At 44.4% G+C, this 26,526-nt stretch overlaps 1 protein-coding gene across 1 annotated transcript in view; it reads left to right on the forward strand.

Annotated features, from left to right (window-relative positions):
- The first annotated feature begins 4,655 nt into the window (after positions 1-4,655).
- The window catches only part of mtdha (metadherin a), a 90,709-nt gene continuing 68,838 nt past the window's right edge, over positions 4,656-26,526 (forward strand). The window contains exons 1-2 of the mRNA XM_067978001.1: positions 4,656-5,328; positions 20,398-20,508. Coding sequence (XP_067834102.1) covers positions 4,918-5,328; positions 20,398-20,508 — 522 coding nt within the window. The 5' untranslated portion in view covers positions 4,656-4,917. The remainder of the gene's footprint in view (positions 5,329-20,397; positions 20,509-26,526) is intronic.

Here is a 26,526-nt window from a genome sequence, read left to right on the forward strand (position 1 = left end):
CGAGCACTCTGTTTTCCTCCGACTCTGTCCTCTTGTGCATCCCCCACTCCTTTTGCCCGACCGTTGGCTGACCTGCCTTCAACTGTCTGGGCCCTAAGGTCTTGAAGCCCCTCCCTAAACTTCTCCACCTCTCCAACATCCTCTCCTCCTTTAAGATTTTCCTCAAAAGCCACCTTTTTGACTAAGCATTTAATCACCCCTCCTAATAGCCCCTTCTTTATCTGGTTACATTTCTGTGAAACACTTTGGGGCGTTTTTCTACGTTATAGCCTAATTATTAATATAAGTTGTTGGTGTCGTTGTCGGGTTTGTGAAAGGCTCTATATAAATGCAAGTTTTATCTTTCTGTTCGGGAAGCATTGTTATTCATAAGTGTGTAGTGAATAACATTTGCTTATGTGGGTTGAAACTTTTGAGTCCAGATCCTTGTTTGTAAAAATAAAATTAGGAGCATGCTTACATAAAGCAAATCTCAGAGGTTCTCGCAATCTTACTGGCAGTATCCAAAAAAAATCTCACAATGTATCATTTTAGTGTTTTGTATTTGTTTTATTGAGGTGAGAGTGACTGCCCTTGACATCAAAGCAGCATTTGACCGAGTGTGGCACCAAGGAGCCCTACTAAAATTGAAGTCCATGGGAATCAGGGGGAAAACTCTCCAGTGGCTGGAGTCATGCCTAGCACAAAGGAAGATGGTAGTGGTTGTTGGAGGCCAATCATCTTAGCTCCAGGGCATTGCTGCAGGAGTTCCTCAGGGCAGTGTCCTAGGCCCAACCATCTTCACCTGTTTCATCAATGACCTTCCCCCCATCATAAGGTCAGAAATGGGGATGTTCGCTGATGATTGCACAGTGTTCAGTTCCATTCGCAACCCCTCAGATAATGAAGCAGTCTGAGCCCACATGCAGCAAGACCTGGACAACATCCAGGCTTGGGCTGATAAGTGGCAAGTAACATTCGTGCCAGACAAGTGCCAGGCAATGACCATCTCCAACAAGAGAGAGTCTAACCACCTCCCCTTGACATTCAACGGCATTACCATCGCCGAATCCCCCACCATCAACATCCTGGGGGTCACCATTGACAAGAAACTCAACTGGACCAGCCATATAAATACTGTGGCTACGAGAGCAGGTCAGAGGCTGGGTATTCTGCGGCGAGTGACTCACCTCCTGACTCCCCAAAGCCTTTCCACCATCTACAAGGCACAAGTCAGGAGTGTGATGGAATACTCTCCACTTGCCTGGATGAGTGCAACTCCAACAACACTCAAGAAGCTCAACACCATCCAGGACAAAGCAGCCCACTTGATTGGCACCCCATCCACCACCCTAAACATTCACTCCCTTCACCACCAGCCCACTGTGGCTGCAGTGTGTACCATCCACAGGATGCACTGCAGCAACTCGCCAAGGCTTCTTCAACAGCACCTCCCAAACCCGTGACCTCCACCACCTAGAAGGACAAGAGCAGCAGGCACATGGGAACAACACCACCTGCACGTTCCCCTCCAAGTCACACACCATCCCGACTTGGAAATATATCGCCGTTCCTTCATCGTCGCTGGGTCAAAATCCTGGAACTCCCTTCCTAACAGCACTGTGGGAGAACCTTCACCACACGGACTGCAGCGGTTCAAGAAGACGGCTCACCACCACCTTCTCAAGGGCAATTAGGGATGGGCAATAAATGCCGGCCTCGCCAGCGACGCCCACATCCCATGAATGAATTTTTAAAAAATCAACCTGGTGAACCTTCTCTGAACTGCCTCCAATGCAAGTATGTCCTTCCTTAAATAAGGGCACCAGAACTGTATGCAGCACTCCAGGTGTGGTCTCACCAGAACCCTGTACAGATGTAGCATGACTTCCCTGCTTTTATACTCCATTTCCCCTAGAAATAAAAGCCAATATTCCATTTGCCTTCCGGATTACGTGCTGCACCTGTATGTTGACTTTTTGTGTTTCATGTACGAGGACACCCAGATCCCTCTGTACCGCAGCATTTTGTAGTATTTCTCCATTCAAATAATATTTTGCTTTTTTATTTTTCCTTCCAAAGTGGATGACTTCACATTTTCCCACATTATATTCCATCTGCTAAATTTTTGCCCATTCGTTTAACCTGTCAATATCCCTTTGCAGACACTGTGTCCTCATAGCAACTTGCTTTTCCACCTATCTTTGTATCATCAGCAAATTTGGCCACAAGACACTTTGTTCCTTCATCCAAGTCATTGATATATATTGTAAATAGTTGAGGCCCCAGCACTGATCCCTGCGGTACCCCACTAGTTACAGATTGCCATTTTGAAAATGACCCTTTTATCCCGACTCTTTGTTTTCTGTTAGTTAGCCAATCCTCCATCCATGCCAGTATATTACCCCCAAACACCATGAGCTGTTATCTTGTGCAGTAATCTTTTATGTGGCACCTTATCTAATGCCTTTTGGATATCCAAATATACTGCATCCATTGGTTCCCTTTTATCCACCCTGCCCATTACTTCCTCAAGGAATTCTAATAAATTTGTCAGACACCATGTTGACTCTCTTTGATTGTAATATGAGTCTCCAAATGTCCTGCTACTACTTCCTTAATAATGGATTCTAGCATTTTCCCAGATGTTAGGCTAACTGGTCTACAGTTACCTGCTTTCTGACTCACTCCCTTATTGAATAAATTGGAGTATATTCCAAGGCAGTTTAAGGTGTCCCTTAATCATTTCATCCCTGTGATTGCTACTTCCCTTTACCTCGTGACACTGTGTGTAGTCTGGGCCTGTTCCTGTCCCATCACCTCCCCAAATACTGCAGTTGCAGTCCCAGACTCTGTACCTCTCCTTTTACTTCACAGTCAGTATTACCTGGACCCTATCTCCATTTCCTTCCATTACCTCACACAGGCTGTATCTTGAGCCCGAGTCTCTCCTCTCATTTCTCATGTTACCTCACAGACAACCTTGTTTCATGACACTGTATCTCTTACCTTGCCATTATCTGCTAGTGTGAGGCCTGGTTGTCTTTCAGTCCTCTTGCCCTCTGTCCCTTTGCATCACACATCACGTACCTCTAACTCTTTCCTTGGGACAGTCTTTATGTGGCTGGGTGTCAAATGTTGTTTGATAACACGCCTGTGAAGCGCCTTGGGACTTTTTACTACGTTCAAGGCGCCGTATAACTGCAAGTTGTTGTTGTCTTAACACCCTCTTCTCTCTCCTACTAACTCAAACTGTGTACTAAGCTTCAGTCAATTACAAACAACGGTGAGAGGGGAGAGATACAAAAGGGTCCAGAGGGGCAATTTTTTCACTCAAAGGGTGGTGAGTGTCTGGAACGAGCTGCCAGAGGCAGTAGTAGAGGCGGGTACAATTTTGTCTTTTAAAAAGCATTTGGACAGTTACATGGGTAAGATGGGTATAGAGGGATATGGGCCAAGTGCAGGTAACTGGGACTAGCTTAGTGGTATAAACTGGGCGACATGGACATGTTGGGCCGAAGGGCCTGTTTCCATGTTGTAAACTTCTATGATTCTATGCATTTATATCGCACCTTTAACGTAGTAAAACACCCCATGGCCCTTCACAGGAGCAAAATCAAAAAAAAAATTGATGTGGAGATGCCGGTGATGGACAAATGTAAGGAGTCGCACAACACCAGGTTATAGTCCAACAGCTTTATTTGAAATCACAAGCTTTCCCCAATGTAAGGAGACGCACAACACCAGGTTATAGTCCAACAGCTTTATTTGAAATCACAAGCTTTCGGAGCTTTCCTCCTTCGTCACCGAGCCACAAAAGGAGGTATTGGGACAGGCGACCATAACCTTGGTCAAAGAGGTAGGTTTTAAGGAGCGTCTTAAAGGAGAAGCGAGAGGGGTGAAGTAGAAAGTGCTCTTTATTCTAAACGATGTTACTCATTTTGATTGATCAGTTTATACTTAGACAGAAGCTAAATTTCCATCTTATCCACAGACTCCTTCCCTAGCCCACAATATTGGACAATCCCTGGAGGCCTTGGTGACAGCGCCACGTACAGGTGGGAGGAGTGTTCCGCAGGAGGGACGCGGCCGGGGACCAAAACCACCGTTTCCTCTAGCGGTGGGGCGGAGCATCGCGGGAAGGGGGGGGCGGGGCCAAACGAATGGCCAGGCGGCAGCGCCGCTAGCGTCTGGAGGAGTGCGATGCAGGCGGTGTTGTATCACGGGCTGAGTCAGAAAACTCCGGCGGCAGCGCCACTGGCGGTTGGGAGGAGTTACATTACAGGCGGAGTTATGGGCTGAGTCAGAAAACTCCGCCGGCGGCAGCGCCACTGGCGGTTGGGAGGTGTTACATTACAGGCGGAGTTACGGGCTTAGTTAGAAAACTCCGCCGGCAGCGCCACTGGCGGTTGGGAGGTGTTACATTACAGGCGGAGTTACGGGCTTAGTTAGAAAACTCCGCCGGCAGCGCCACTGGCGGTTGGGAGGTGTTACATTACAGGCGGAGTTACGGGCTTAGTTAGAAAACCCCGGCGGCAGCAGCGCCACTGGCGGTGGGAGGGGTTACATTACAGGCGGAGTTACGGGCTTAGTTAGAAAACCCCGGCGGCAGCGCCCCCCCCAGCTCTGGAGGAGTTACATCATTTCAGGCGGCAGCGCCCCCAGGCGGTTGGAGGAATGCGTCGCAGGAGGAGGGCTATCGTGGGACGGGTGTGGAGGCCCCGTTGGTAGCGCCGGGGTCGAGTTCGGTTGGTAACCTGTTACTTTGGATGAATTCACTGCAGGCGGCAGCGGTGCCACGTCGGTCCTGTTATTAGTGTCGGTCGGACGGACGGGGCCGCGGCCTGCGTTGCTGAGCCTGGTTCGGGGCCATGTTAACGGTTGTCTAACGGAGCCAGGCGGGCCAGGAGGGAGAGACCGGGATCGGGACCTGGGGACATGGCAGTCAACTGGCACGACGTGTTCGCCGACAAGGCCGAGCTTCTGCTGGGGCGGCTGGAGGAAGGGGTGTGGGCCGGCCTGGGCCTTCTTCGAACCGGCCTGGGTATCGATTTAGGCCTGGAGCCGTGGCTCAAGCGGCAGCCCCCCGGCTCGGCCGGCTGGATGTTGGTGGTGGCCGCCGCCGCTCTGGCCCTGCTGCTGTTCGTCACGGTGCTCTGGGCCGCCACCTGCGGCCTCTGCCGCCGCCTCTTCCTCAGGAAACGGGGAAGCGCCGAGGCCGCGGCGGCCGGGCCCGGCGGACGGAGGAGCGGCAGCGGCGCCAGGAATAGGGACAAGACCCCGGGCGACGTTCAGCAGCAGCGGATCGAGGAGCAGAAGAAGAGAAACAAGAGAAAGGAGAAGCCAAAGGTGAGAAAATGGGCGAAAGTAAACGTTACAAAGTAAAGTAGACCCCCCCCCTTATAATTAATAACCACCCTGAGCCCCCCCTTATAATTAACCACCCTGAGCCCCCCCTTATAATTAATAACCACCCTGAGCCCCCCTTATAATTAATAACCACCCTGAGCCCCCCTTATAATTAATAACCACCCTGAGCCCCCCCTTATAATTAATAACCACCCTGAGCCCCCCCTTATAATTAATAACCACCCTGAGCCCCCCCTTATAATTAATAACCACCCTGAGCCCCCCTTATAATTAATAACCACCCTGAGCCCCCCTTATAATTAATAACCACCCTGAGCCCCCCCTTATAATTAATAACCACCCTGAGCCCCCCCTTATCATTAATAACCACCCTGAGCCCCCCCTTATCATTAATAACCACCCTGAGCCCCCCCTTATCATTAATAACCACCCTGAGCCCCCCCCTTATTAATAACCACCCTGAGCCCCCCCTTATAATTAATAACCACCCTGAGCCCCCCCTTATAATTAATAAACCCCCCCTTATAATTAATAAACCCCCCTTATAATTAATAAACCCCCAATGCCCACCCTGAACCCCCCCTTATAATTAATAACACCCCCATGTCAGCCCTGAGCCCCCTTTTAATTAATAACCACCCTGAGCCCCCCCTTAAAATTAATAAACCCCCCCTGAACCCATCCCTTATAATTAATAACACCCCCATGTCCATCCTGAGCCCCCCTTACAATTAATAACCCCGTGCCCACCCTGAACCCCTTGCAATTAATAAACCCCCCCCCCGGAACCCCTTGTAATTAATCCCCCCCCCCCCCATGTGTCTATGGTATTTATTTTACATTGTATTTTTAAACTCTTCAAGTGTATCCTTGCAAGGCCCCGCTCAGTTAAAGTGCTTTTTGTTTTGGTGGCGAGGCCGAAGCTTTTCCCTTTTGGTTTTCCCCCCATTCTCCCCTCAAACAAATTCACAGGGAAGCCTCTCGGTCGCGGGTGGGAGTTTAAAACGGGCCCGAGTCATGTTCACTCTCGGATAAAAGGGGGTTTGTTTGTCTGTTTATTTTATTGTCAGTGAGTAGCCGGAGAGGGGGGCGGAATCTAAAGTAGGATATTTTTCTCAGTTTGGTTTCTGAACAGCCCGAGCCTTGCCGACCAGACACGAGTTCATTTCGTGCGGTTAGGGCCACTATCCAAGAAACAGTTGTGTGATGTGGCAGTTAGAGAGAGAGAGAGCGCAAGGAAATCGTGGCGCAACGAATTTATAGACGTATTTTTGCGGGGATTTTTTTTTTGTGTAATTGTGTATTCATAGGCACATTTATCGCAGTGACAATTTAAATGGGTACTTTCGCTTAAGTGTGGATTAACTCAAGTGATTTGCGAAATAGCTAAAGCGTGTGCCTTGTCTGCAAACAGATAGCCATAAACTCGTTTGTTAACAGAGCAAACAAAATGTTTGCATAAGTCGGAGCCTTGTATTTGCTGCTGAGAGCAGTTTGTAGGAAGGTTCAGTGATAATGCTAAAATGTCAAAAGATGTTAGTTAAATACTATTTTAAAATGGGTTAAAATTAATGTTGGAATTTTTCACATTCGGTTTCTGCAGAATGCTTTAGGTATATTTTTGAGGGTTTTAATAACGTGTGTTGCAGTCTGAACTCATCTTTAAAGTTTGGTTTGATATTGGAAGAGTTGAGATGTTGACATTTTTTCAGAATCGCATCTTTGCAATTGTAACACTGATTTATATTTATCTGGTGCCATTAGTACTTAAACAAAAAAGTCGCAAAGCCCTTCTAAAAATGGACACTGGGCCACAGAGAGAGAGAGAGGTTAGGAAGGGTCACCAAAAGCCTGGTTCAAAAAAAATGGGTTTCGAGAAGATTTTTAAAAGAAAAGAGAGAGAGAGAGAGGTGAAAATGTTTAGGAAGAAAGCTCCAGAGAGTGGGATCAAGACAGCTGAAGACTGCCACCAAAAGTGGGGAAACACACAAAAGGACAGAAATGGTGCAGAGGGTTACCCTAAGACTAAAAGAGGTGGCAGAGATCGGGTGGAGCAAGGTCGTCGAGGGATTTGGGGATGGGAGTTTTTTTTGTAAGGAGATACTGGGTTAGTTGCCCCAGTGTCATCAACCCAAATTAAAGAAAATGAACACAAGTGGCACAAACACCCAAACCATACAAAAGAGAAATGAAACTTATAAAATTAAATAATATTATTGTCCCTATCCACTATACATCCAGTCTCTGCGGTGTTTGCCAGTGGGAGAAGGTCTCAAGTGTACCGGTGAACACCATGTGCTCCTTCTCCAGGGCCGCCCGGGGACGGAAAAATTTGCAGAAGAGAGGCAGACACCCAGGGGGACCGTGCCCACGGGCCGTGCCCAACCTGTACCTGTGGATGGCCACCGTGGCCAGGCCCAGCAGTGGACGCAAGAGGAGGCCCTCCAACTTGCCCAACCCCCCCTCCGCACCGGGTGGCCAAAGATCAGGAGCGTGGTGCTGAAATGGAGTTAGAAGTTGAGGAGCAGCCCCTTCCAATGATGGAAGAGGGGCTGCAACCTCTCGCACCTCTCAGATATGAAACACGCACTAGAGCAGGCTGCAAAAGTCACAGGCAGCCTGGGAGTCCGTGAAGTGAGTTTAAAAACCTATTGGTCGGTGCTGCTCCGTACAACATTCTCCACCCCAGATCCCCAATAGTGCAGGGAAGGACTCCCGCGTAGAGACCGTAACTCCATAAGAGACAGGAGTCGGTCATTCGGCCCCTCGAGCCTGCTCCGCCATTTAATGAGATGATGGCTGATCTGATTTTTACCTCAACTCCACTTTCCCGCCCTTTCCCCATATCCTTTGACTCCCTTGATGATCAAAAATTTGTCTAACTCAGCCTTGAATGTATTCAGTGACTCAGCCTCCACAGCTTTTTGGGGTAAAGAATTCCAAAGATTCACGACCCTCTGGGAGAAGAAATTCCTCCTCATTTCCGTCTTAAACGGGCGACCCCTTATTCTGAGACTATGCCACCTAGTTTTAGATTCCCTTAGAGCCCTCTTTTAGAGCCCTACATTGGAGACCCCTGCCTCCACCGGACGGCAAGATGGCATGTGCCCAGACGGAAGATGAGTGTGAGGAAGTGGAGAGTGGGCAGGAGCAGCCCGTACAGGAAATCCCTTCGCGCAGAGTGAAATGGCACAGAGGGAATTTCCGAGAGACGGCTCCAGTTGTATAATGTAATATGTCAGGGAGCCTGTATAGGTCAGCGAGGACAGGGTGACTGAATGTAGCACAGGATAACGGCGGCAGCGTTTTGAACTAAAGTGCGGTTAATAATTTCAGCGACAGAGGAGCTGAGTTGACGACAAAGTCGGGCGGTATTGCTAAGGTGCAATTAGATGGTCTTGATGACCGATAGAATGTAGAGTTTAAAGATCAGCTCGGCCAAATTGTTGCACGCTCTGGGTTCATCAGAGCAAGTGACTGGGGAGGGGAATGGGATTGGTGACAAGGCAGCAGAATTCACGGTGGGGGGACAAAAATAATGGCTTTGGTTTTAGAAAATTGACATCAATTTTCTTTTGCCGTGCCAATCAGGAAGGATACAGGTATCGGGGGTGACGATCCCAGGCTGTCTGGTTAAGGCCTCCCTGTAAATGGACGACGTCACCATCTTGTGCACCGATCAGCGGTCGGTGCACAGACTGATGGGCATCTGCGAAGGTTTCGAGCTGGCTTCAGGGGCTAGAGTGAACTGAAGTAAGAGTGAGGCCATGTTCTTTGGCAGGTGGGAGACTCGTTCCTTTGTTCCCTTCACCGTCAGGTCCGACAACCTGAAGGTGCCGGGGATCTGGTTTGGGGAGGCCCCAGGCCTGCACAAAGAACTGGGAGGAGCGGATCTTGGCCAAGGTCTGGCCCGTTCCCCGCCATCACAGTCAGAGTCTCCCGAGCCATCTTTCACTTTGTCTGGAGGTCCAAGGTAGAACGCGTCTGCAGAATCACCAGGTACAAGCCCCCAGACAAAGGGGGGAAGGGCGTCCCCAATGGCCACCTTTGTGTGTCGAACCCCAGTACGCAAACTCCAAGTGTCACTACGCGTGCTGAGTTTCTACTTGTCCATCACACTGAGAAGGTTTGGTCTGGCCGAGCCGGTGCAGGTCGTCCTGTCCAGCTGGATCATCCTTCTCTCCGCGCAACCCCCACCCCCCCCCCCACAACTGTCCCAGGTGGAGAAGTTCCTGAGGAGGAACCCCTTCAACCGCAAGGCCGTCAGACAGTGGTCGGCTCAGAGCATTCTGGGGGTCCTGCAGGGAAAGGGGAGGGTGGATCCGATCGGGCAGTTCCCCGACCAGACGGTCAGTGCCATTTGGTAGAACGTTTCATTACCGGAACTGACCAGCAGGCATCAGGATGTAGTCTGGATGGTGGTGAGAAAGCCCTCCCAGTGCAGTCCTTCCAACACACGCAAAATCTTAGCGCCACCATGAGCTGCCCTCGAGGCTGCGGCGAGGACGAGACCATTGTCCACCTCCTGATGGACTGCCCCTTCCCCCAGAAGGTGTGGAGAGAGATGTGTTGGATTCTGTCCCGGTTCATCCCGAACTGTTCGGTAACACAGGACGCCGTGCTCTCGGGGCTGTTCCCCGGGACGCACGCAGAGACAGACATCACCTGCGGCTGGAAGACCATCAACTCGGTGAAGGAGGCCCTTTGGTCCGCCCGAAACCTGCTGGTCTTCCAGCTGAAGGAGCTGTCCACGGCCGAGTGTTGCCGACCGGCACACTCCAAGGTCCGGGAGAACGTGCTGCAGGAGCGCGCTGAAGCGAGATGCGGCCTACACAAAGGTTCTAAGGGGAAAGGCCACCATTTAAAGCCACTCCACCTTGTATTGTACAGAATGTATTAGGAGATATGTACTGTTTTGACTTGTAATAATAGGATTGTAGTTTGTACGATCTGCGTTGTGTTGGTTTGAACTGTATTGCTTGGAAGTTTGTTTTTCTTCTTACATTGAACTGTGTGCATCTTTAAATTTTATGAAATAAAGTATATTTTGAAATATAAAAAAAGACATCAATTTTCTTTTTAAAAAAAAACCCATGTCTAGATGTCATAGCAGTACATTGTGTATTTGTGGCAAGATATGTGGTTCAGAATGCAGTTCCTGGGCTCTGTTATAGACCTGACCCAGAGGTTGAGATAGCTTGATAATGAGTCACTGCTGACATTTTAAGCTGCGCTCAAAGTAATTCCATTTTAGTTTTATTTTAAGACCCTTTTTAAAACCCTTTATTCAAATATCTATTATCCTAAGGCATCTAGTTTATCTAGTAGGCGGTAATGAAACCTGATATTGTGGGTGCTGTAGATCAAATTAGAAGTTTGCGGTGGCAGCATCAGATGATCCAACGATTTTCTTGTGATTTTAATGGGGGGGGGGGCAGGGTGGAGGGGAGAGAGCGAGGAACACTCCTGAGTAAACTTCAGAAATGTAAAAATCAGAATAAATCCATAATCTGGTATGTTGTAGACATAAATGCTTATTTATAACTGTTAAATTGTGACTTAACTGCTTCTTTAAAATTTTAAAAGTAACATTTGTATGTTATAAGATTTTCAAAAATAAAATTTGTGGCTGGCTGCTCAAAAAAAACCCATGCTTGGATCTGCATAAGGTAATGTGGTGTGGTATTGTGTAGTTTTACTCTCTGGAGGGAAGGGTGCCTTGTATCAAATGGGGAAAAAAAGCTGCAAAGAATTAATCCTGAGGTTGCCTTTCAGAGTCTTTCTGCTGGCTTCTGTTAGAGAATTCAAAAGAGTACAATCCTAAAAGATGGTAAATTTCAAATAATTTGTTCACAATCGCAGTCCTTTATCAAATGTTTCACATTGTGGGCTGCTGTGTTGCAGCAGAATCGGGTGTAATTTTGCACCACCCAGACCTGTTGGATTTTCGTCCATCCTGCACAGTCTGAACAATAGGCCACTGTAACTACATGACTGCAAGCACTCTGTAAGCAAGTTGAAGAAATGCTGTGGAAATCTTTTTCGCTGGTGTGACATAAAGCTGGATTTTTTGTTTTACAGTTTCCTTCACTGGCCCTGATTATCCGCACAGATTTAATGCTCACTAATAACTGTTCATAAATAGAATATCATGGTCCAAAGTAAGTTATGGTGACTATCTCCACCTGTGAGGCTTAGAACTCAGTTGTGTCTTTGATCGGTGTTGCTTGTGGAGAGATTTGATGAGAGTATGATGGTATTGGCTCTCCTGTATTTCCATGGAAGTTTAACTTGGAAAGAATAACATGTCAGGAATGAGAGGCCATTTGACCCATTGAAGTCCATCCTGTAAATTAACTCCTCCTATCATATCCAGTTGTATTTTTAATAACACTGGTGTGTTTTCCCTATCACTTTCCTTGGTAGATTGTTCCAGTCATTCTCAGTAATTGAGTTTTTCCTGCTAAATTTGCTTTTGTTCACATTTGTGTCCTCTGGTCCTATTTTCTTGATGCACTTTGAACTATTGATCTGGGTTTACTTATCTACAACCATTTACATATTTTGAAACTATTCCTCCTTAACTATCTAATCAGAGAAAATGTAATTCCTCTATAAATTTTCCTCGTAATTCAATCGTTTGCATTTGTTTTTTTTGTATCCTTTTTAAGGAAACTGTATCCTAATGACCAGGACTGAGCACAGTGTTCTACTGAGCACAGTGTTCTAGGTTTGGGTTAACCAGTGTATTCTAGAGCTTTAGTGTAACGGGTGTAGATGTATATTCTAATGTTTTGGACATATATCTTCGTACGCTATTGACATTTTATAGCTTTGCCACACTGAAACTCAAGTCTACTTTTACATAGAATTTACAGCACAGAAACAGGCCATTCGGCCCAACTGGTCTGTGTTGGTGTTTATGCTCCACGCGATCCTTCTCCCACCCAACTTCATGCAACATAGGTTTCCATATCTTTCTATTCTTTTCTCCCTCATGTGTTTACTAGCTTCCCCTTAAATGTATCTATGCTATTTGCCTCAACTACTCCTTGTGGTAGCACATTCCACATTCTCACCACTCTCTGGGTAAAGAAGTTTCTCCTGAATTCCCTATTGAATTCATTAGTGTGACCATCTTATATTTATGACCTCTAGTTTTGGTCCCTCCCGCAAGTAGAAACATCATCTCTGCATCTACCCTATCAAACCCCTTCATAATTTTAAAGACCTCTATCGGGTTATTTATATATATATATATATACACAACTGTAATTGAAATAACCCGATAGAGGTCTTTAAAATTAAAATATATATATATATAATGTAGGTACAGTAAATCCCAGGATAATTGCCTCATCGTTGATTTGTCAAATATGCTTTGTTGCATTTTTAACAAAAAAAAATCTTACCTGGTCAGTTAACATTCTTTCCCATTTTTCATCACAATGGCATTCTGGCTCCTAGCTGATCCTAAGTGAAATCAGTTTCTACAACCTCCAGTCAGTTCCTGGGGGAGAGGGGTGGTGTGTGTTAAATTAGTGGTCTCATTCTGTGCACAGAATGGCTGGTATTAGAAATTGTCTCACTCATTCAGTTGGAAGTCTCTCCTGAGGATGGAGTTATAGACCATTGTTGGGGTAAAGGAGAAGGGATTTCCGACATGCTGTACCAAGCACAGGAATGTTTGATGCTGATAGTGGGTGCCAAAAGTGGAAAAGTTTTCCAGCCCTGGCCCTGGCCCTGATGAGCACTAAAACTTCATCAGGAAGTTGCCTTCATATTCTACACTAATGCAAAAATAACAAGATATGGTATTAAGGATATTTTATATTCTTGCTGCAGAGAGTAAAAAGTTTTTTTGCCAAATGTCTTGCAGAACACAGTTACGTGTGTGTGTTGCATCTAGTTCTTTGGCTTATTGTGCAAGTGCACATCTTGGTGTGGTACAGACCAGCAAGGCCCCAGGTTCAACCTCAGCATAAATCTGGAAAGAAAAATAAATCAGCCAGTGTCCCTACTCCTGATTGCTATCCAGTGATGTTCCCATGTGTCAAAGTGAGGTGATGACATGGCTGGTCGAAAATTTTGACAACACTCGCTGCCCAGGGTCATGCATGAATGGAAATTGAGTGAGATGCAGGACAGCTACTGGCACCTGTCGGGCCATACCCCAAGTAACTCGTCAGGAGAGGAGGAAGAAATGGGATAAAATTTGAGGAGGGGCTTTTTCCACTTGAGAATAACTACCTGATGTGGCCTCACAAATTGTCAGTCATGTTTGGAATTTTTTTTGCGCAACTCGTATCTGATTCGATGAGATTATTTAGCTCACTGGACAGTTGAGGCCTACATGGAACTTAAGGAATCAGTGTACTTTAAAGGGAGCATAATGTAGCATCGTTTGTTCATTCAGAGCGAGAGTATTATGTTTTTAGATTATTATACCTAATGTACCTGTAAAGTGCACAATCCAACCTCTTGTCAGCCTGCTTCCAGGGCAGGTAAATTCATGTGAGTCTCATTTGTCATTACCCATGCTGAGAGGGAAATGTCATTAGGCAGCAGGTAGGCAGGAATGTGTTACCATAGTCTCTATTCCCCATACTCATGTGCTCAAAATGGCAACTAACTTACACCAACTTGCATTTATATAACTAACTTACTAGATAACAGAAATACTACTCCACTTGTTTTTTTAAACTTTTTTGCTACAGAATGGCAGAATTGCAAGGTTAAGATGAAATATTTATTTCTACAATAATATTTCAGTGTTCCATTCATTTCATATTTAATATTTTTTATACATATAAAATATCTGCTCACAGAAGATTGGAGTATATTTTATAAGGACAGTAGCATTATACCATGTAACACACAATGTATTATTTTGTTAAAGTGCAACAGTATATAACTTAGTGTGTTCCTTTAAGGTCAAAAGATATAATTGTTACGCCCTCCAAGCAATTAGAGGCTGATTGCTGTTTGGAGATTCTCAGATAATTAGAGGTTGGACTAGATTTTTTGTTAAATGGATACTTTTTAAAATAATATATACTCTTTTTCTTCTAAATTGACTCCCGCAGTCAATTGGAAGGTCTGGTTTGCCTTCCTTGGGTCAATTAGAGGCTACTTGCTGTTAGCAGATCCTCAGTTCAATTAGAGATCAGACTGAGTATTTTTTACTCAAAACACAGACGTTTTCAAGTTTATATAAAATAAAAAATAATATCCAAGTTTGACTTGCTGTTGAGGTTTACGAACCTGATACTGTACCTCCAAGCGTTTACTCTAACGGGGTGGGGGGAGCTTTCAAATTAGTAATCAAAGCATTTACAGAAGTAAATGTCCACAGGCAATCAACTAATAACATATATTAAAAATCTTACGTCTGTGCACTTCCGCGTTGTCCTCTGCGCGGAGACAACCAAAGCACTAAAAACACAGGAAGAAAAGTCTATTCAATCACAAATGCTACTCCTTCCATTGCCAGATCCCCACAGGCCCCCCCCACCCTCTACTGCACCCCCAATTCCAATCTGACCTGTCCTTGGCTCACTCCCACTTAATCTCCTGTGGGAAGGTTCTGCAGAGTTTATCCTTCCCTATTCCACACTGGGCTCAGTCGATAGCAGCCACTTCTCCCATAGTTGGGAGGGGTGGAGATGGGGTGGGTTCTGGCCCCACTCCAGGACTTGAGCTGCAGTACCGGCATGGTGCTACACTGTCGGTGATGCCATTTTTCAGATGAGTTGTTAAACTTAAACCCAATCTTCTTGTTCAGATGGGTGTAATAGATCCCATGGCCCTGTTCGGGGAGGGGCGTGGGGTTATCCTGGTTCCCTGGTCAATCTTCCACCCTCGACCATCGCCACCTGGAACAGATTGACTGGTCACTTACCTCACTGCTGTTTGTGGGACCTTGCTGTGTGCAGACAGGCTGCTGCATTACAAGAGTGACTGAACTTCACAGGTGCTTGTTGGCTGTAAAGTGCATTTGGACATCTTGAACATGAAAAGCGCTATATAAGTGCAAAGTTCGTTCTTCCTTCACTCATCTGCACCCTGACTGCTCAGTTTCTGACAATGAGTTGTGATAAATTTCAGTGCGATTGTTGGGTGTGACTCCTGGTACCATCCTTATCCAACAAAAAAAGACTGAGATAGTAATGGCATGCATGTGGGAGGAGGGTAGAATTACATAGAACGTACGGCATAGAAACAGGCCATTCGGCCCAACAAGTCCATGCTCCACATGAGCTTCCTTCATCTAACCCAAGCAGCATATCCTTCTATTCCTTTCTCCCTCATGTGTTTATCTAGCTTTCCCTTAAATGCATCAATGCTATTTGCCTCAACTACTCCTTGTGGTAGCGAGTTCCACATTCTAACTACTCTCTGGGTAAAGAAGTTTCTCCTGAATTCCCCATTGGATTTATTAGCGATGACCTTATATTTATGGCCCCTAGTTCTGGTTTCCCCCGCAAGCGGAAACATCATCTCTATGTCTACTCTATCGAACCCCTTCATAATCTCAAAGAATTTTATCAGATCACCCCTCAGTCTTCTCTTTTCTAGAAAAAAGAGCTCCAGTCTGCTCAATCTTTCCTTGTTTAACCAAGGTTCTATACAAGTTTAACATAACTTCTCTGATTTTCAATTCTATCCCTCTGGAAAAGAACCCCAGCGCTTGGTTTGCTTTTTTAATAGCCTTATCAACCTGTGTTGCTACTTTTAATGATTTGTGTATCTGTACCCCCAAATCCCTCTGCACCTCTACCCCATTAGACTCTTATTATTGAAGCAATATGGGGCCCCCTTATTCTTTCTGCCAAGATGTGGTACCTCACGCTTATCTATATTGAAATTCATTTGCCAATTACATGCCCATTCATCAAGTTTACTAATGCCTTCCTATATTTTGTCGCAGTCCTCCTCGGTATTAACTATACCCCCAATTTGGTGTCGTTTGCAAATTTTGAAATTGTACTTCCGATTCCCGAGTCCAAATCGTTTATGGAAATGATGAACAACAGTGGTCCCAGCACCGATCCTTGCGGACCACCACTTCCCACCTTTTCCCAGCTTGAGTAACTACCTTTAACCCCTACTCTCTGCTTTCTGTTTTGTAGCCAGCTCACTATCCATCCTGCTACGCCCGAATCCCCGAGAATGAACATTTAAAACCCTGCTGACTTCTCTGTTTCCCAAATTGACCTAAATTTTGCTATTTAACTGTAAAAATACAAAATCACAGCAGTTTATAAAAATAGAGGTAGAATGTATGATTTTAAAATGGGGACTGAATTATGTCTGTACGCCCTGGGCCAGTTATCCTCTGCCCATTTCTGAAGGAGGATCCTCTTGATCTCAGCTCGCTGTGTGCAACACCAGAATGGTACCAGGGATGAGGGACTTCAGTTGTGTGGAGAGACTGGAGCAGCTGGGGTTCTCCTTAGAGCAGAGAAGGTTAAAGGGAGAATTAATAGAGGTGTTCAAATTTGAGGGGCTTTGCTAGAGTAAGTAAGGAGAAACTATTTCCATTGGCAGAAGGGTCAGTAACCAGATTTAAGATAATTGGCAAAAGAATTGGTAGAAGAACCAGAGGGGAGATGAGAATTTTTTAATGCAGTAAGATGTTACGATCTGGAATGCCCTGCCTGAAATGGTGGTGGAAGCAGATTTAGTCGTAACTTCCAAAAGGGAATTGGATAAATACTTGAAAAGGAAAAAAATTGTCTGGGTGTCTGGGACTAATTGGATAGGTCTTTCAAAGAGCTGGCACAGACATGATGGGCCGAAAGTCCATATCCTGTAAGATTCTATGAGAACTGCAGTAACAGGCAGTGCAATAAAATCAGTTGATGTTTCAATAGTATTTCCCAGTAGAACACTACATCCCATGGCAGTTGTAGCCAAACGGTGGGTGGAATCCCTGTTCCTGTTTTTTTTTGTTGGGTCTGGCAATTTCAAAGTGAATTGTTGGTATCATTGCACCAATATTTCTTTAAAGCTTGAGATTTTGCTCTACTTATTTAATTCAGTAATTAAATCAACTACCCATTGTAATGGATACATTAAGGTTGTGCCTTCCCTTTAGTAAGCCTGACTATTGGTACTGTGATATGAGTTAATCCTTTTAAAGTAAACTGTTCTATATGTATATTACTGCTGATTAAGGTCAAGGACCAAAGTGGATAATCTCAATAATGTCAAACTGTCGCCATTCAACCATACCTGTCTTATTATAAAGCAAATACCGTGTGTTTGTTATCCAAGTTTTTCTTTGCATAAAGTAAGGGACTGATCCCCCTCACAAAGAGGACATGATTTAGATGTAGGCCTAGAGGGAGTTGTGTCGAAATTTGTAGATGACACCAAAATAGGAGATGTAGTTAATTCTTTAGAAGACCAAAGGAAACGGCAATGAGATATCAGTAAGATAAGAACATAAGAAATAGGAGCAGGAGTAGGCCAATCGGCCCCTCGAGCCTGCTCCGCCATTCAATAAGATCATGGCTGATCTGATCCTAACCTCAAATCTAAATTCATGTCCAATTTCCTGCCCGCTCCCCGTAACCCCTAATTCCCTTTACTTCTCGAAAGGGATGGGGGAGTGGGCTTAAAAAGTAGCAGATAGAATTTAATTTCAGTTATTGGGAGGTGGTAATTTTTGCTTTAAAAATGGCAGCAGTAATTATACTCCATGGAAGTAGGCTTGATGCTGTGGAAGAGCAGAGGGATTTGGGGTACAGGTTCACAGGACATTAATGCTTGCAGTTCAGGTTGACTAGGTCGTTCTTTTTTAAAAAAAACTAACATTATCCTACGTTTTATCACGAGGGTGTAAAATAAAAAAGCCAAGAGATAATGAGGCTGTCTAAAACATTGATAGGACCTCTGTTAGACTTGTGTGCAGTATTCGGTTTCATACTACAGGAAGGATATTGAGCCATTAGAGAAGGTACAACCCAGATTCACTAGGCTGCTGCCTGGTATGAGGAAATACAACAAACGAGTGGGGGAAAAAAAATTGCTTTGGGCTTTTTTTGTTGTTGTAACACTGCAGATCATGGGGCAATATGGTAGAAGTGTTTAAAATTCTGAGAGGGCGGAACAGGCTGGACAGAAGCCAACTATTTCCTGTAGATGAGGTGTCAAGAATGAGGAGCCATAGATACAAGATTGAAAACAGAGAAAAAAAGAGAAACTTCTTTATGCAGAGAGTTGTCAGGTTGTGAAATTCACGTCCGGGATTATTGGTGGAGGCAGAAACAATGTCAGCATTGCCTCGAGATAAGGCGTCGGCCATTTCGGACCGAGGTGAAGAAAAATTCCTTCACTGAGGGTTGTGAATATTTGGAATTCTCTACCCCAAAAAGGCTGTGGATACTCAGTCATTGAGTATATTCAAGACTGAGATCGATAGATTTTTGGACTCCAAGGGAATCAAGGGATGTGGGGATAGGGTGGGAAAGTAGAGTTCAAGTAAAAGATCAGTTGTGATCTTATTGAATGGCAGAGCAGGCTCGAGGGGCCTTATGGCCCACTCCAGTTTCTTACGTTCTTCTAACATTCAAGATTAGATTGGATAGGTGGATGAAGAAAAAGGGATATGTAGGCAGTGTGGTAAATGTGATTAGGACCATTTGTTCAAGAGAAGGGCAAACGCCAACATAGACTTATTGGACCGAATGGCCTGTTTGTGTTGTAACTTCTATGTAAGTCAAATTAAACCCCCTGGCTATTTTGCTTTCTCTTCTTTTCTGGTTATAACAGTTCCTCTGAGGAAAATGGCTTATTGGTATTTTTTTTTCTAAAATCACAATCATTCATGTTCCCATTCTTCTACCTCTCAACAAAAGTGACACAAGGGTAGATTTATCTTTACACTAGGAAAATTGTAAGAGTGGAGTATCTGTAGATTTTTGGTAGCGGTCCAATATTTGTAATAAAAAGGCAAACCACTATAGATGTTGCTGTTTTCCTCTCTGGTATTTTACATTATGAATTAAATATTTCATAAGTCTATACTCTGTGATAAATATTTGGGTTTTGATCTAAATAAGTAATATCGTTCTAAACAGGTAATATAAAATGGACATGTAAAACAAGCTGTAGACAGAAATTCGTAAGATCAATGATTTTGATAACTTAGAATTGAAAGTAGCTTTCAGCTTTATTTATTCCCATCAATTTTTGACCCACCTTACCTGCAGGTACTGATGCTTGGACCAATAGCCCCTCGGCACCTCACCCGAGTGGCTAGTCTAGGAAGTGGGCGACAGCAGGCTATCCATCCATGGACAGCATTACAGTTGAACCTGATCCTGCTATCACTTGACTTCTGCATATCCACAGACTTTCCAGCAAGAAGGTGACCAGAAAGGGAACCCTTTTGTTTAAAAAAAACCCTCCCCAGCTAACTGGTGCTGAGGGCAGTTAAAGCCCTCTATTGTCTGAGGCCAGCTAACTCAGCAGAGCCCAGGGATTGAACCCGAGACCCTCTGGCCCATGTGGGTTAGTTCTGCACTGGGCGCTGCCTTTACACCTTAGACCATTGGAGAGATAATTCTGCTGTTCCATATTGGAGTATAAAGAAATTGTCAAAGCACCTCTATCCCATGGACAGGTATTAGAAAATGAGTTTGTAATCCCAGATCATTTCAAACTATACCTTGGCTTGATGCAATTGAAACTTTTGTATAAATTGTAGCTGCAAAGCATATTTTCTTACTGGGTTAAATTTATTGTCTTCCCAAAAGAGTCCTAATTGTTTTGTGGAATGAGTTTAAGTTAAATAAATTGGTTGAGCAATACCTATCCCAGGAATATTCATAATAAGTTTGTAATATCAATGTTTCTTGCCTTCTCCTGGACAAGCAGTTACAATGGTTTTTTGCCATTCTTCAATTCAGAGGGAGTGATCTTTCGAAGCTGTTTGTGCCACTAGCAGAGAAAGATTGAAAGATAAACATTACTTGACTTGCATTAACTTCCGCGTAGAATGTAAATACGATATACTAATAGTTGGTTATTGATTTCCAGAAATCACAGCCTAATGGACGTGCAGGAACTGAACCATTAGAGGAGGAAATTCTTCAGTCGTTTGAAAAGATTGTAAAACAACAACTGGACACTGAGAAGAAAACTGAAAAGGTTTGTTTTTTTTGTGTATGTCACGTATAATTGTGCAAACTAATACCAATCAAACGAGCTGTGTCAAATCAGCAACTAGAATAGATGGTTACTGCTGTACTACAACAACTTGCATTTATGTTCTTTTAAAAATGAAAAATGTCCCAAAGCATTTCAGAGATGTATTCAAAAAATGGACACTATATGGGTGTGAATTGACTAGGATTAACTTTAGTCGCATGAGGTACTTGAAAATAACTGAAAGATTGAGGGTGAATGAGTCTTTACGTCTAGTAATAACCACAGAAACTGCAATGGTTCAAGAAGGCGGCCCACCTCCATCATTTTAGGGCAACTAGGGATGGGCAATATATGCCGGCCTTGCCAGCAACGCCCACATCCCGAGAATGATTTTTTAAAACAAAACTATACTTGCAAGTTGACAGCCTTCATTAGATTTTTTTTAAGTGTTGTTTCTGATTTGTAAGACAATTTCATGTGAGCTTGTGTAATTTGGGACATGTTTTAAAATGCACAATTAAATTAGCAGGGTTATACCAACGTTCAATTGTACCGGGCTTTAGTGAGACCTCACTTGGAGTACTGTGTACAGTTTTGGTCTCCTTATCTAAGAAAGGATGTACTTGCCTTGGAGGCGGTGCAACAAAGGTTCACTAAATTGATTCCTTCGGATGAGAGGGTCGTCCTATGAGGAGAGATTGAGTAGAATGGGCCTATACTCTCTGGAGTTTAGAAGAATGAGAGGTGATCTCATTGAAACATATAAGATTCTGAGGGAGTTTGACAGGTTAGATGCTGAGATGTTGTTTCCCTGGCCAGGAGGCATAGTATCAGGATAAGTGGTCGGCCATTTAAGACTGAGATGAGGAATTTCTTCACTGAGTGTTGTGAATCTTTGGAATTCTCTACCACAGAGGACTGTGGATGCTCAGCCATTGAGTATATTCAAGGCTGAGTTAGATAGATTTTTGGACTCTAGGGGAATCAAGGGGTATGGGGATCGGGCGGGAAAGATCGGGCTGATCTTTCTGAGGTCGAAGATCAGCCATGATCTTATTGAATGATGGAGGAGACTCGAGGGGCCATATGGCCTATTCCTATTTCTTATGTTCAAAAACTGCTGATATGGTATTGTTGTCCTATTAATATGATTGCACAGTGTTGGGGCCTTGTGCAATAAATGTAGCTAGAACAAATATTTAGGTGGGGTCCAGAAAACCTGCAGTAGAGTTATAAATGTGACATTCGTTGCTGTTGAAATATGGGAGACCCATTTTCTTCAGATGTTGCGAGTGCAACCCCAGGTTCTACCTCTATCTAGAAGCAGGGCTGAACATTTAGGCAGCTGCTACCAGATTGAAGCTGCTCTCCTATCCCCTGTTTAAGTAGTGAAGCAGTTTCAGTTTTACCCAACTGTACTGAATTACCCCAATAAAGTTGCAGGAAAAAATTATCATCTTTTCCAAAGCAACTGTTACATAAACTGCTACACCTTAAGCAAGTGCAATTTTAACAATTTTTTTTTCTGATTCCATTCTTGTTCTAACAACTTCCTCAAGCGTTGGATTCTGTAGTGGAGTGCTACATCCACCTCCTCACCTCTGTAGGAAGAAACAGGAGGGCTTTAGCCACCTCCTGCACTCTTTGCTGCCTCCTGCACTCTTCCTGATATCAAACCCACCATTTACTTTGATTAGCAAGGTTTTAATAGCAGCTGGGCAAGAATCCAAATGTGCAGAGCTTCCTTGTACTGCAAATGGATTACAAACCTGTTTAGTTGGGAAAGACTGCAGCTGGGGCCTGGAGGAAGATTACAATTAACTGAAGCAGATGTTACAGATCCCGTCAACGTGCTATTTTCATCAAAAATTCACTAGAGGAGGGCGGCTCGCTCAACAGAGTGACTCCCCGCCTGTCTCAGTGATGCTGCCTGTGACCACCCACGTCCCAATGATGCACCTCCACCCAACCATTGATGGCTCACAGAGACGTACAGAAGAGAGAGATTAAAAACAAAGATTAAGAAAATGAAGAGGAAAAGGAAAAATAAGAGAGCAAAGATATAAGAATAACAAAGCACTGACAGAGGGAAATTAGTAGTGGTTGAAGCAGATAGCATTGATGCATTTAAGGAGAGGCTTGATGCATACACGAGGGAGAAGGGAATAAAGACATGCGGAGGCAGGGTGGGAAGCAATTAGTGTGGGAGGAGGGTTGTGTGGTGTGGGAACACCGGCATAAACCAGTTGGGACAAATGGCTTGTTTCTGTGCTGTAGATTCTGTGTAATAGAAGTAGAAGGGAAAGCAAGTGGGATATATTAATGGGACGAATATTTTGTATCTATCCTCACAGAAGAAGACACAAAAAGCATACCAAAAATAGGGGGGAACCACGGGATAAATGAGAGTGAGGAACCAAAGACAATTAATATCACTAGAGAAAAAGTACTGGACAAACTAATGGGACTAAAAGCCGACAAATCCCCTGGGCCTGATGGCCTACATCCTAGGGTTTAAAAAGAGGTATCTTCAGAGATAGTGGCTACGTTGGTTTTGATCTTCCAGAATTCCCTAGATTCGAGAACGGTCCCCATGAATTGGAAGATAGCAAATATAACCCCGCTATTCAAGAAAGGAGGAAGAGAGAAAACGGGGAACTATAGGCCAGTTAGCCTGAAATCAGTAGTAGGGAAAATGCTAGAATCTATTATCAAGGACATAGTAACAGGACACTTAGAAAATCATATGATTAGGCAGAGTCAACACAGTTTTATCAAACGGAAATCATGTTTGACAAATCTAATAGAATTTTTTGAGGGTGTAACTGGCAGAGTAGATAAGTGGAACCAGTGGATGTAGTATATTTGGATTTTCAAAAGGCATTTGATAAAGTGCCACACGAGAGGTGGTTACACAACATTAGGGGCTCATGGGATTGGGGGTAATATATTAGCATTGATTGAGAATTGGTTAACAGAAAACAGAGTAGGAATAAACGGGTCATTTTCGGGTTGGCAGGTTGTAAGCAGTGGAGTGCAACTTGGGCCTCAGCTGTTTACAATATATATCAATGACTTAGATGAGGGGACTGAGTGTAATGTATCCAAGTTTGCTGACAGTACAAAGCTAGGTGGGAAAGTAAGCTGTGAGGAGGACACAGAGAGTCTGCAAAGGGATATAGATTAAGTGAGTGGGTGAGGAGGTGGCAGATGGAGTATAATGTGGGGAAATGTGAAATGATCCACTTTGGTAGGAAGAATAGAAAAGCAGAATATTTTTTTTAAAAGTGAGACACTAAAAAATGTTGGTAGTCAGAGGGATTTTGGTGTCCTTGTACATGAATCATGGAACGTTAACATGCAGGCACGGCAAGCAATTAGGAAGGCAAATAGTATGTTTGCATTTATTGCAAGGAGATTGGAGTATAAGAGAAAGGAAGTCTTACTACAATTGTACAGGGCTCTGGTGAGACCACACCTGGAGTACTGTGTACAGTTTTGGTCTCCTTACCTAAGGAAGGATATACTTGCCTTAGAGGGGGTGCAACAAAGGTTCACTAGATTGATTCCTGGGATGAGAGGGTTGTCCTATGAGGAGAGGTTGAGTAAAATGGGCCTATATTCTCTGGAGTTTAGAAGAATGAGAGATGATCTCATTGAAACATATAAAATTCTTAGAGGGTTTGACAGGGTAGATGCTGAGAGGCTGTTTCTCCCGGCTGGAGAGTCTGGAACTTGGGAGCGTAGCCTCAGGATAAGAGGTCGGCCATTTTGGATCAAGATCAGGAGGAATTTCTTCACTTAAAGGGTTGTGAATCTTTGGAATTCTCTACCCCAGAGGGCTGTGGATGCTGAGTTGTTGAGTATATTCAAAATTGAGATTGATAGATTTTTGGACACTAAGGGGATCATGGGATATGGGGATAGAGCAGGAAAGTGGAGTTGAGCTAGAAGATTAGCCATGATCTTATAGAATGACGGAGCAGGCTCGAGGGGCCGAATGGCCTACTCCTGCTCCTATTTCTTGTGTTCTTACGTTCTTGTATAGCAAAACAAAGGTAGGTTGATTGGCACGTCTGTCACTTCATTTTTACTATCACATTTTGACATTTTATTATGGCTAATACATGATTGTATCCAAAATTTACAATGGCTAAATTACAGACCTAAGGAGAATGTAAACTGAATATAACCGAGCAGCTAGTTCACATTCAAAATTAACAGATGGAGCAAACTGCCACCTCACACTGTGAATATGGGGTTGGTTGAAGAGTCTAAACAGAAATCGAATAGATCGCTGAGTCACTGAAGAGCAGGGGGGTATGACTTGGCAGTGAGGCAACAGATGAAAGAAAGAACGTTCAATTATACAGCATTTTATCATGGCCTCAGGATTCTCAAAGCACTTAACAACCAATGAATTATTTTTGAAGTGTAAATCCTGTTGTAATGTAGGTGAACACAGTGCATGATTTTTACACAGCAAGGTCCCACAAACAGAGATGGTCGATTCGTCTGTATCTGGCAATGGTGGTTGAAGGAGGAATGTTATCTTTGAAATATGCCGTGGGATCTTTGTCGCTGGCAAGGCTGTCATTTATTGCCCATCCCTAGTTGGGCAGAGGTGGTGGTGGTAGGTCGCTTTCTTGAACTGCTGCAGTCTGTGCGGTGAAGGTGCTCGCACAATGCTTGTTATTCTTAGTAGCAGTTTGATACAACGGATTGGTTGGCTAGGCCACCTCAGAGGGCAGTTAAAAGTCAACCAAATTGGTGTGGGACTGGCGTCACATATAGACCAGACCGGGTAAGGAAGGCAGGTTTCTTTCCCTAAAAGACATTAGTGAACCACCTTGAACATTGGAAAAAGTCCCATGGTGCTTCACTGGAACGTAAATAGACAAAAATTAACAGAGCCAAGAAGGAGATATTAGGAGGGGGTGACTAAAAGCTTAGTCAAAGAGGTAGGTTTTAAGTAGAGTATTAAAGGAAGAGGGAGAGGCAATGGGTTAGGGAGGGAATTCCAGAGATTAGGGCCGAGATGGCTGGAGGCACGGCCGCCAGTGGTGAGGCAAAGGAAGTGGGGGATGTGTAAGAGCCAAAGTTGGAGCAACGTAGAGTTGTTGAAGGATTGTAGGGCTGGAAGTGGCTACAGAAATAGGGAGGGTCGAGGCCACGGAGAGATCTGAACACTAGGATGAGTGTTTTAAATTTGAGGCGTTTATGGACCAGGAGGCAATGCTGGTTAGCGAGCTTTAGGGGTGATGGGTAAGCGGAACTTGGTGCCGGTTAGAATACGGGTAGCAGAGTTTTGGGTGGGCTCAAGTTTATGGAGGCTGGAAGGTGGGAGGCATTTAAGTAGTCCAGTCTGATGGTGACAAAAGCGCCGCTGAGGGTTTCAGCAGCAGATGAGCTGTGGCAGGGGTGGAGATGGGCGATGCTATGGAAGTGGAAGTAGGCGATCTTTGTGATGGAGAAGATATCAGGTCGTAAGCTCGTCTCCGGGTTAAATCGGATGCCAAGGTTGCGAACAGTCTGGTTCAGCCTGATACAGTAGCCAGGGAGGGGGATGGAATCGGTGGTGAGAAAACTGAGTTTGTGGCGGGAGCTGAAGACAATGACTTTTGTCTTCCCAATTGGAGGAAAGCGCGGCGCGTCTAGGACTGGATGTTGGATAGCAGGCAGTTGGGTTTTTAAGACAATCCGACAGTTTCATGGTCACTTTTTTTAACCGGTACCAACATTTTATTTGCAGATTTTTTTTTTGTAACTATTCAAATTCTCAAACTGCCATGGTGGGATTTGAACTCACATTCTCTGGATTATTAGTCGAAGCCTATGGATTACCAGTGCAATAACATAACCACTACACTGCCATACCCAAACGACAGTTGCATATTGTGTACTGATATGATCAGCATGTGTTCCCTTAGGTACTTGCTACATTCGTCAATGTTTTCTTTAATGAAGTTGCTTAATTTACAAGATGCAGTCAAACTTTTAAGTGCTGCTTGTTTTTGT

Source organism: Heptranchias perlo, chromosome 3 (genome assembly GCF_035084215.1).
Source record: "Heptranchias perlo isolate sHepPer1 chromosome 3, sHepPer1.hap1, whole genome shotgun sequence".
Lineage (NCBI taxonomy): Eukaryota > Metazoa > Chordata > Chondrichthyes > Hexanchiformes > Hexanchidae > Heptranchias > Heptranchias perlo.